Below are 12,211 nucleotides of genomic sequence, written 5' to 3' on the forward strand. Positions count from 1 at the left end.
GGGGGGGGAGGGGGGGGGGGGACGGGAACTAATTTTTTCTTTTATCGTAACCTAATTAATATTATATACAATTATACAAACCCTAGGTCCAACTCAAAGACACTTTTATATATTTCTAGACTTCTGTACTTTCATACATTTCGCATAACATACATGGAAGAGAACAAGATTACTGCCAATGGTAACTTATACATTCCCAATGAGGCTGTCTTTGGAATTCTAAAATGGCTTCCTGCCAAGTCTCTAATGCGTTTCAGATGCATTTCGAAATCCTTTTGTTCTCTAATATCCGAACCCTTATTCATTCAAGAACATGGCAAAAGTTTCATTGCACAATTCCTTGTAAGTCACGTAACTTTGACTCAAAAAGAAGTTACATATAATTTATCCCAGAGAAAAGAACATCAAGATTTAGCTTGTCCCATCGAGTATTTAGATGAGCCATGTTTTCGTAATCTTCAGTTTATGCAATCTATCAACGGCCTAGTTTGTCTATGGAACTATGATGGAGATGTTGCTATTTGCAATCCTTTCATAAAAGAACATATCTTTCTTCCTAAAGTACAACCAAGGGAGAAAGGTTTCCTTTCAGTTACTACTTACTCCTTTGATCCCACCAGCAAGAAACATAAGGAATTGATGTCACACATGATTTTTAATGAAGATAGGAAACTTGTGGCGAAGTACTCACTTTTCACTATTGGGGTGGACAAGTCGTGGAGAGAGAGATCCAATTGGACTGAAATTATCTCTTTGAACAATTATGTTTGTATCGACGGAGTCATTTATTTTGAAAATATATTTGGAGATGACATTGCTGCCTTCAGTATTGTAGGTAACGAAAAGTTAATTAGAACGATCCCGTTCCCTAAATTGATATCCACGATGAAAAAAGCTTTCGATTCTATACCAAAAATAGTAGACATAAAGGGACATGTTGCAGTACTTCTAGATGACAAGAGATTTCAGGGCATTGGTAGAATTCTTATATATGTTCTCAATGGTAGTAGTGAAACAGAGACATGGTTGAAACATACAGTTGAGCTACCATCGGAGTTCATACATACACACGGGTTCGAGCAGTGGAAATATCCTCTTGCAAAAATGTAGGGAAAGGCTGCTTACGATAGACCCTTGTGGTCCGGCCCTTCCCCGCACCCCGCGCATAGTGGGAGCTTAGTGCACCGGGTTGCCACACTTCTAGCTTCATGTGACCTTTTACTGTTATAATACCTTATTTTAGCTGATAAGGGATCTCACATGCAGCAAGCATCAAAGATATGAGAAGCAAGTGGAAACATAACACGCTCCTTCAACATTAAGTAACAGAATGTACTGTTATCAGTATGCATTAATTTTTACCTCAGAGGTGCAAGGACTTGCTAAAGTAGACTGATAATTGGTTCCGCCTGCAGCATTAGATGTTCCTGTCTCAGCTACCTGCAAACCAACTATATCCGAGTATTGAATATGAATCATCTCCTCACTCTTGGTCTGAATCAATGCAAATCGTGTGACATTTAGATATAATTAAGAAACGAGCTGGTAAGTGGAAAATAAAAAAAGAATCAACTCCGATAAGGTAAGATAACACACCAACCGTGACTTCAAGGCCTCTATATTTTGTGTAAGCTTTAAGACATGCAATTTCAACGACTGCATCAGAAAACAAAGAAAAGGAAAGATAAGTAGTGGAAAAGTTTTGGCAGAAACATCAAAAGAAAGACAAGTGAAGAAGAAGAGGAAAACCGAAATCAAATAAGAAACACTCACAAGGGTAGAGAAGCTTGCAAACTGTCATATAAAATGGTTTTACCCGCACTTCAACTGCAATATGTGTTACAGAAATACATGCTGATATTTTCCTTTTGTTTCCCTTCTGTTATTTTTTTGTTGCTAGAAGTACAGTGATAGTAATAGACCGAAAAACACTTGCAAAAGCAAGTGCCAGCAACTATGACTAGTTGAGAAAACAAGAATTAGAAAGAGACACATAAAACGCATGAAAGTCACCTTTATCAAAATAACACATCAAAATACCAACACATAAGGTAATCCAGATATTGAGTTGTATAGTTGTCTGAGTTGGGTAAGGACTTCCAATGCTCAGATTCTTCCACACAATACCAGAGCAAACCTTTGTAAATCCATAATCGCGTCCAAATCAGGTTACACATACAGGAGGATGTTTGAGTTATAAGGTTGTCGAGCTTGGATTGTGCAAGAATTTCCAATGGGGTTTATAAAAGTCTTGGCTACTCCACTAATAACCTTAAGGTTTTGGATTGGATGTTGGATTCTTTCACAGATAAACTTGTTTACCTCGAAAATACGAGTAAATATTAAATTTGATTTGTAGTTTTAAAGATATGTGATTTAGTTCAATACCAATTGATAATCAAGAAATATGAAGTAGAAGTGAAAGAAATAAGTGAATCAAACCAATATAACTTAGCAGCAGTGACCTCGAGCTTAGTGACCTCGAGGTGGGTTTAGAACAATAAGAACAAATTAAGCAAGAAAAGTAAAGTAAGAGCAGTAGAGCTAAATGACAGTTCTGATGAACAGTAGAAAAAAAGTAGAGAGTATATTCTTTTCTCAGTGATTAGATGATGTTACAAATGATTGGGGTCCCCTTTATATAATAGGGGAATCCTAAATAAGGTATATTTCTATTTACAGTAAAGAATATTTTTGGTACAACTGTCTAACCGCCTAGTACGGAATCGTACAATCCTATTCCGGGATTCGCACCATGATCTTGGGGACGTGGCAGGAATCCAGCACATTCTGTTACAAATCCATAACGGTAATATTTCGGGGCCGAGCATACTCGGCTTCGGTACTCTTCGTACTCCTATCTCCGGTCCTTGCATTCTATCTTCGATCTCGAGTCTAGTCCGTTGGGCTCGAACTTGACTTTGCCCGGACTCAGGCTTAGGACGGACTCTCGAGCCTATAAGTCGGAGGCATATGATTTTGACCGTGTACAGATAGTCCCCGCGTTTCTTAGAGTAGGTCGATAAGAAACGATTTGATCTTCGATGCTCGACGCCTCGATTCTGATGCCAATCTCGTGATGTCAGCGGCTAAAGTGACTGAAAGGTTGCTTTTTGTGCGGTTCCCAAAGTCATTAATTGGAGGGGCCTGACGGACGGCTATTTGGCTTCCTCAGTACGCTTAAGTGACTTCTATAAATAGATCAACTTCACAATCTTGCAAACATTATTCTCACATTGTTCTCATAATCTCATTAGCCCTTTCAACTTTCCTGAATTCTCCCTTCTCTATTATTTGCCCTTAGTTCATCATCAACCTTCTCTATTTTCTTGAATTTCTGCATCACAATGGCTAAGACATCTAAATCGGTTCCCAAAAAGAAAAAGCTCCTTTATCTTCTCGATCGGCCAAAAGTAAAGCGGTAGTGCCACCTCATATTGAGGAGTGTATTCCCCCGCCGTGTGAAACAACATCCGATTTCAAGATTGAAAAACCCGTATCGACACCAGGACGATGTGAGCCCATGTCTCGATACGTCTGTTTAATAACCGAGGATGAGCTTGAGCAGGTAAAAAAGGACTGCAACTGGGAGAACAAAGACATAGTGATCCCTTCTCCTGAGGAGGACATCACCACGTATAAAGCAGGGTACTTAAGCGTGTATACCTACCCACTCACGTTGGGCCCCGCAATTCCAGCTCTGAGTCCCATAGATCCAGTTATTCTTGACTTTTGCCAACGATACCAAGTGACGCTTGGCCAGATCTATCCTTCATTCTGGCGAATCGTTCATTTGATGAGATTCTTTTCGAGTCAGGTCGAGGGGATGTCTTTCACCCTCGACCATCTGATCAGACTGTACAGTCCTCGACTTTATCGAGGTGGCTTGATAAAATTGCAACGCCGATCCTTGAAATCTCTCTTCTCCAGTATCGATGAGGACAAAGACAGAGGGTGGATGAGTCGGTTTGTCCAAGTTAGGACCTCCGACTTGATTCCTGCTGATAGGATGTCGTTCCCTGAGGAGTGGAACATGAAACGTAAGTACATATTTATCATTGATTAGTTTATACCCTGCTTCCCTTTTTCTCCCCCGATTTTATCTTTTTATTGGCCTAACCTCTTTCCGATGGTGCAGCTATTGCTTGGTTTCCTAGGGCGGTCCCAGACCTCGAAGGCTAGGTCCAAAAACTGGCCTCTACCTCCTCATACTCGGAGCGCTGGCGTGACCTGGCCAAGGGTCGATGGGAGGCTAAAAACCTTGGTGAGTTCTTTTGTCTGTTTACTTGTGTTTCTCAGTAAAATGCTTACTTTGTTTATATGCAGGCCTCGGAGACGCTATTACGGGCACCTCCGGCCGGCGAAGAAGAAATCCCAAAGCCTCCAAAGGAAAAGAAGAGAAAAAGGGGGTCGCCTGTAACTAAACCTAAGCCGAAGAAAAGCACGATTCGAAAGCCTAAGGACGATACTGTGGCCTTATCTCCAGGCATGGCCCAACGCCTTCGGGACCAGGAAGAAGAAGAAGATGACGAATGCCTGTTGGTAGCTCGTAGGAGAGGAAGCGCAGGTGCTTCGAAGAGTGCCGAACCGGTGGCGGCAGACGCGATTCATCCTAGAACCGAAGAAATCTCCGAGGGGAGTTCAAGCAAAGTCCCCGAGCCATTGGGCAGCAAGAGGGCACCTCGTCTTGGAGGTCATTTGGAGGGTGAGCCCGAGGGGCCCGATCCTGAGCCCCTTCAAATAGAAGAGAATGCCCCGAGTGGATCACTTGGGGTAATCAATGTGGATGACTCACCGCCTGGTCCCGGGTTCTCCGAGGGGAAAATCCGAGATGCTCAAAACATGAGACCTTCTGATGTGAGGGCGAGCCACGAAGGGCATGGTATCTTTTGAGAATGCCTTGCAGGGATTGAAGATGACCCCGACCTAGATGTTTTTTTCATCTTCGATGAGGCTTGTCGGCTCTTCAAACAAGTGAGTTTTCTCTCCTTTAGAATTACGCCTGCGCTTTGTCCTTGCTGTTCTGAGTCTAACTTTTCCCCTTTTTGTGAAGGTTGTGATGCTTCATAAAAAGGCATTTTCCAAGTCCCGAGCTGACTTTGCTCGATGTGAGACCGAGCTTGTGAAGATCTTGGAAGAGAAGGACGGTCTTAATGTCAAGAAAGAGGAGGAAATCAGCAATCTTCGAGCCGAATTGGCAAAGGCTCGTCAAGAACAAATCGAGCTTACTGAAAAGTTAATATACCCTCGGACGTTTTTGTTATGGATTTGCCCGATCAGTCTACTAACACTTTTACTTTGCAGTTTCAACAATAGGGCGAGCTGGACAGCTGGTGGAGCAGCTCCGAGAGGAGCTCAAGATGAAGGAGGCCGAGACCCTGGGGTGGAGGCGAGGTATGGACAGTCTTGCCTCTGAGAAAGAAACTCTTCAGGAACAACTGGCTTCACTCAAATGTTAGCTTAAAAATATGAGGGAGGAGATCCTGGCTAGAGGTCGTGAAATCGAGGAGCTTAAATCTAAATCCGATGTTGAGCTGGCCAAGGCCAAATCTGATACTGAGGCAATTATATCTTCGTACAGAGCCGACGCTAAAGCAGCTGATGCCCGGTAAAAGGAGATCTCTTCTGCAGTCGAAGTTAAGCTATCAAGTGCACTTGACCACGCTAGGCGGCAGTCCCGGAGGGAAACCCTTGAGGAGGTACATGCTCGCGGCTTCGATCTCTCGGCCGATGTTGAAAGGGCAAAGATTTTGGAAGAAAAGGCCGCCACTTTGCTTTCTGATGAGGATGATTCGGCCAGTGGCTCCGAGAGTGGAGGAGATAAAGATGAAGTCCCCGAGGGTGAGGCTCCCGAAGATGCGGCTCCTGAAGATGCAGTTGCCGAAGATGTGGCCCCGAAGTAGATTTAGGTTTCCTTATTTCGTTTTCGTGTTTTTTGTGAAAGTATCCCTTGTGTAAATATCTTTTGTAATCATCTTTTGGAAATACAAAAAGACCTTTTTATCTCATTTTTGACTTGTGTTGAATTTCATTTCGACTTTATTTATGGAATACTTTGATGGTACAACTCAAATGATTAGTACGAGTACTGGTTTGGATTTAGAACATAATAAACCCTTTGGGTTTTATTGATCAATATAACACCCTTAAGGTTTTGTTAATCCTCGAGTCAAGTTTAAATTAATTCGATGTAAGCTCGGGATGTCGGGACTCTCGAATCCGAGTTGAGTGAGAACGGGGTCTCAAACTATATGTTTTGGCCCTTAAGCCTTTCGAAGTTGGCCCTTAGGCTCTTTAAGTTGGCCATTAGGCTCTTTAAGTTGGCCCTTAGGCTCTTTAAGTTGGGCCAATTCGGCCTCTAGAGTGGCTATACAATTTTTCCCTCTTTTCAGCTATAAGACTTAGTGAAAATTTTGTTATGCCTTAGCATGTGTTTTTCGTACCCATTGGGTTTTTCGAGGGTTCGACGAATCGGAACCCTGTTAATAATTTAATTGTGTAAACATAATCAAAAGCCTCTTGAGGTTTTTTTGAAGGCTGATGTTTATCGAAGCCTTTAGATTATTCGAGAGCTGAATTTATCGAAGCCCTTTATATTTTGCTTCTGCCGAGGGTAGCCTGACTTAAACAATTTTTTCAGTGTTTTTACAGGCCTTCAATTTATGGCAGAAGTCGGATGTCTCCGAGCCGCATTATTTCGGCCGTAGCCTTTTATATGACCGTAGTCTTTAGTATGACCATAGCCTTTAGTATGGCAGTAGCCTTTTATATGGCCATAGCCTTTAATTTGGGCGTAGCCTTCGGGTGTGTCTCTTGGACCTGTTTCCCGATAACCTTTCGAACTTGTTCGAAAAGTTAGTTCCCGAGTATATTTTCCTTGGCCTTTGTTTTCGGGAGGATGCCTCTTTGAGGTCTTATGAGTCCGAGTTTTCGATGGCTCGGACATGCTGACTGTCGATGACAGTCCCCAAGTATCTCGGGGTTACATTCATGCTTCGGCTCGTGAGCCGTTTCCAGTAGGATTATAAGTGTAGAGCTCGTATAATAGTAGACTTTTTGGAGACACAAAGTGTTTTTGATATAAACATGATGCTTCTTTAAATAATTGATACATGCGTACATGTTTCGTCGTCGGGGCTCGGCTATTCTATATGGACACGGTTCATTTGACCGTTTGGCCCATTACTAAATTTTCCTAGGCGTGAAGTATTTTCCTCGAAAATATGACCTCCGAGGGTGATGTCCCCCAGTATTCAAGGTTGATTGAATAGAAGCCTTAGATATTGTAGAGTTATCCTTAGGTAGCATATAATTGTTGCCTCGTTAAAAACCTTGCCGGTAAAACCCATTTGGGACGAAATCCGATCTAAGGAAAAAAGAGTGCATGCATGCTTTAAAACCTAAGGCATTCGGGAAAAAAATGGGTGTCCTCGATAGCTTCGATCGAGAATCTTCAATGAGTTAGTTTTAAACTCAAATGGACAAAAAGGATAAAGCTATACCTTAGCAGTAGTATCGTTTGAGTAATGACACTTTCCAATTATTTGGGAGTTGTTCTCCTTCCATCGTGCTAAGTTTGTAAGATCCTTTGCCTATAACTCAGAGGACTCGGTACGACCCTTCCCAATTCGGTCCTAGTTTCCCTTCATTTGGGTCTCGAGTATTGAGGGTAACTTTCCGTAGAACTAAGTCCCCGATTCCGAAGTGTCGGAGGTTGGTCCTTCTATTATAGTACCTTTCGATCCTTTTCTTTTGTGCGGCTATCCGAACAAGGGCTGCTTCTCATTTTTCATCTAGTAGCTCGAGGCTAGTATTCATGGCCTTGTGATTTGACTCCTCCGATGTGTGTCAAAACTTGGTGCTGGGTTCTCCGACTTAGACAGGGATGAGGGCCTCGGAGCCGCACACCATAGAGAATGGAGTAGCCCCCGTACCGGACTTCGATGTTGTTTGATATGCCCAAAGGACCTCGGGTAGAACTTCTCTCCATTTCCCGTTTGCATCGTCCAACCTTTTCTTTAGATTTTAAATGATAGTTTTGTTCGTTGAATCGGCTTGTCCATTTCCAGTTGGGTAATATGGTGTCGATAATATCCTCTTTATTTTATGTGCTTCAAGGAACTCCGTCACCTTGCTGCCGATGAATTGTTTTCCATTGTCACACACAATCTCGGCAGGTATCCCGAATCAGCATATGATGTGGTCCCAGATGAAGTCAATAACTTCATTTTCTCGGACCTTCTCGAAGGCCTGTGCTTCCACCCACTTAGAAAAATAACCAGTCATAAACAAAATAAACTTAGATTTACCCGGGGCCGTTGGTAGGGGTCCGACTATGTCCATTCCCCATTTCATGAAAGGCCACGGGGATAGGACCGAATGGAGTTGTTCCCCGGACTGATGGATCATCGGTGCAAATCGTTGGCACTTATCACATTTTTTGACAAATTCCTTAGTATCTTTTCCCATACTGTCCGAGTAATATCCTGCTCTGATGATTTTGCGAATCAAGGACTCGGCGCCGGAGTGACTCCCACAAGTGCCTTCGTGGATTTCTCATAGAACATAATCGGTGTCCCCCGGCCCCAAACATACTGCCAGTGGCCCATCAAAGGTTCTCTGGTACAATGTTCCATCTTCATCTAATGCAAACCTAGCAACTTTGGTTCGTACGACCTTCGATTCTTTATGGTCCGATGGGAGTTCTCCATTCTTCAAATAGTCGATATACTTATTCCTCCAGTCCCAAGTCAAACTTGTTGAATTTATCACAGGATGACCCTCTTCAACCACAGACCTCGATAACTGAACGACAGTCCCCGAGACGATGTCGTCTTCTTTGATCGAGGATCCCAGATTAGCAAGTGCATCGGCCTTGCTATTTTTTTCTCGAGGCACATGATCGAGTTTCCATTCCCTGAAGCGATGCAATGTTACCTGTAGTTTATCCAAGTATCTTTGCATTAAATCTTCTCGAACCTCAAAACTCTTGTTTACTTGGTTTACCACCAATAGGGAGTCGCATTTGTCCTTGATGACCTCCGCTCCCAAACTTTTAGCTAGCTCGAGACCTACAATCATGGCCTCATATTCGGCCTCATTGTTAGTCAATCTAGAAGTTTTGATAGATTGTCTAATGGTATTACCCGTGGGTGGCTTCAAGACAATGCCAAGCCCGGACCCCTTCACATTCGAGGCACCGTCTGTGAAAAGGGTCCATACTCCATACCCTCGATGATGTACCTGAACATAGCAGGAGTTCTTTCTCCACTTTGGGCGCGAGGGTCGGCATAAAATCAGCAACGAAGTCAGCTAAGATTTGAGACTTGATGGTCGTTTGGGGTTGATATTCGATATCGTACCCGCTAAGTTCGACGGCCCATTTGGCCAATCGGCCTGATAGCCCGGGCGTATGCAAAACATTTCAAAGAGGGTAAGTGGTTAATACACATATAGAATGACATCGAAAGTATGATTTTAGCTTTCGATATGCGCTTATTAATGCAAGTGCTAATTTTTCTAAGTGGGGGTATCTAGTTTCAGCATCTCCTAGAGTTCGGCTTACGTAATAAATAGGAAATTGCGTACCTTTCTCTTCTCGAACTAGTACCCCAATTACCGCTATCTCGGACACTGCCAAGTATAGGTAAAGTTTTTCATCTACCTTCGGGGTGTGAAGTAAAGGCGGGCTCCATGAGTATCGTTTTAATTCTTCTAAGGCTTGCTGACATTCTGGGGTCCATGCGAAATCCTTTTTCTTTTTGAGCAAGGAGAAGAACCGGTGACTCTGATCCGACGACCTCGAAATGAATCGACCCAAAGCAGCTATTAGCCCTGTTAGCGTTTATCCACGATCATGATATCCTCGATAGCCTTGATCTTATAGGGGTTAATTTTGATACCCCGATTTGATACCATGAAGCTGAGGAACTTACCCGAGCCAACTCCGAAGGCACATTTCTCCGGGTTAAGCTTCATGTTGTATTTCCTCAAAATTTGCAAATGTTTCCTGCAAATAAACTAAATGGTCCCTTGCACGTAGGGACTTAACCAACATATTGTCAATATAGACTTCCATTGTTTTACCTATTTGTTCTTTGAACATTTTGGTAACTAGGCGTTGGTATATTGCTCCTGCATTTTTTAGCCCGAAGGGCATTATGTTGTAACAATAAGTTCCAAATTTAGTAATAAACGAAATCTTTTCCTGGTCCTTCGGATTCATCTGAATCTGATTGTACCCGGAGTAGGCATCGAGAAAAGTTAGGGTCTCGTGGCCAGCCGTGGCATCGATCATACGATCGATGTTTGGCAAGGGGAAAGAATCTTTTGGACATGCTTTGTTCAAGTCCTTATAGTCTACACACATCCTAAGTTTGTTTCCTTTTTTAGGAACTACAACTAAGTTGGCTAACCATTCAGGGTACTTTGCCTCCCGAATGGATCCTATTTTAAGAAGTTTGGTTACCTTCTCTTTTATGAGAGCATGCTTTACCTCGGACTGAGGCCTCCTTTTTTGCTTCACCGGTAGGAACCTAAGGTCGGTGCTTAATCGATGTGTGGTGATTTTCGGTGGAATCCCTATCATATCTAAATGGGACCAAGCAAAGCTATCCATATTATCAATAAGAAATTGAATGAGTTTTCTCCTGAGTTCGTGGGTCAATCCCGTTCCCAGGTATACATTTCTCTCGGGCAAGTATTCGATAAGTATGACCTGCTCCAGTTCCTTGACAGTTGACTTGGTTGCATCGGACTCTTCGGGAACGACGAAGGTTCGATAAGTAAGGAGATCCTCTTCTTCATCTTCAATTAGCTATTGTTCCGACTCCATCGAGGCTGGGGGCTGTAATTGCTATTTAGCTGCCTGCTTACCTTTGGCGATCGATTTCTCTGAGGTCAAAGCTCTGGTATCAGCACCACTTCCTCAATTGAAAACATCTTTTTTGCAGCATGTTCCTCTCCGTAGACTGTTCTCACTCCTTCTTCTATTGGGAACTTCATTATCTGGTGAAGAGTTGAAGGCACTGCCCTCATGTTGTGTATCCATGGTCTCCCAAGGAATGCATTATTCCTCATGTCACCTTCGATGACATGGAATTTAGTGTCTTTTATGGTCCCGGCTACGTTCACTGGCAAGATAATCTCTCCCTTTGTTGTTTCGCTTGCCATGTTGAAGCCATTTAGGACCCGAGATGCAGGTACAATCTGATCTTGTAGGCCGAGTTGTTCCACGACCCTCGATCTGATTATGTTCGTTGAGCTACCTGGATCCACCAAAACACGTTTAACTTGAATTTTATTTTAAGGGATAGAGATCACCAGGGCATCGTTGTGAGGATGAGATATGCCTTTTGCTTCATCGTCACAGAATGATAAGGCGATCTTAGGCACATAGCTCCGAGTCCGTTTCTCTCTTGTGATCGACACCTTGGTGCGTTTGAACACAAGTCTCTGCGGGATATCGGCACCACCAACGATAATGTGGATTGCATGTTGTGGTTCTTCCTGCTTATTTTTTCTTGAATCTCTTTCCCTAAAATGGTTTTTGGCTCGATCAGTGAGGAATTCTCGAAGGTGACTCTCGTTGAACAACCGAGCCACTTCTTCCCTTAGTTGCATGCAATCCTCTGTTCTATGACCGTGTGTGCCATGATACTTGCACATCAAGTTTGGGTTTCTTTGAGAAGGATCAGTCTGTATAGGCTTGGGCCAATTGGTGTTTTTGATTCTTCTAATAGCTGACACAATCCCGGATGCATCTGCGCTGAAGTTGTACTCCGATAATCGAGGTGCCTCTGCGGGACCGTTATGCTTATCGAATCCACTCTTACTTATGAGTCCCCGAGAAGTTTGACCTCGATCATCTCTTTGATCGTTCTGAGGAGCATTCTGACCTGAACTGTTGTTCCTCCGATCGACATACAGTTGATACCGTTCCCTGTTCGATCTCCATTCCCTGTTCGTATCCCTCGGGGGCTTGGCTGCGAACCTGTTAGGATGAACTGAACCCGAAGGGGCTCCCAACTGGTCGTCCTCGACCCTAATTTTTGATTGATATCGGTTGTGCACATCTGACCACGTCACAGCTGGATACTCGATCAGGTTCTACTTTAATTGTCGAGATGCAATCGAGCTCCGTTCGTTCAAACCCTGCATAAAGGCCTGTACTGCTGAATCAGCGGAGACCGGTGGTAATTCCATTCTTTCC

At 43.3% G+C, this 12,211-nt stretch overlaps 1 protein-coding gene and 1 pseudogene across 1 annotated transcript; one reads left to right on the forward strand and one right to left on the reverse strand.

The window, feature by feature from the left end:
• The first annotated feature begins 153 nt into the window (after window positions 1–153).
• LOC109208589 (putative F-box protein At4g09190) lies at window positions 154–1,110 on the forward strand. The gene has a single exon (XM_019371719.1). The coding sequence runs from the start codon at window positions 154–156 to the stop codon at window positions 1,108–1,110; it is 957 nt and encodes a 318-aa protein (XP_019227264.1).
• Window positions 1,111–1,256: 146 nt separating this feature from the next.
• The window catches only part of LOC109208591, a 32,668-nt pseudogene continuing 21,713 nt past the window's right edge, over window positions 1,257–12,211 (reverse strand).

This window comes from Nicotiana attenuata, unplaced genomic scaffold (assembly GCF_001879085.1).
Source record: "Nicotiana attenuata strain UT unplaced genomic scaffold, NIATTr2, whole genome shotgun sequence".
NCBI classification, from domain to species: domain Eukaryota; kingdom Viridiplantae; phylum Streptophyta; class Magnoliopsida; order Solanales; family Solanaceae; genus Nicotiana; species Nicotiana attenuata.

Coding starts and splice junctions, on each gene's coding strand:
- LOC109208589 (XM_019371719.1), top strand. CDS start 154: ATGGAAGAGAACAAGATTACTGCCAATGGTAACTTATACATTCCCAAT.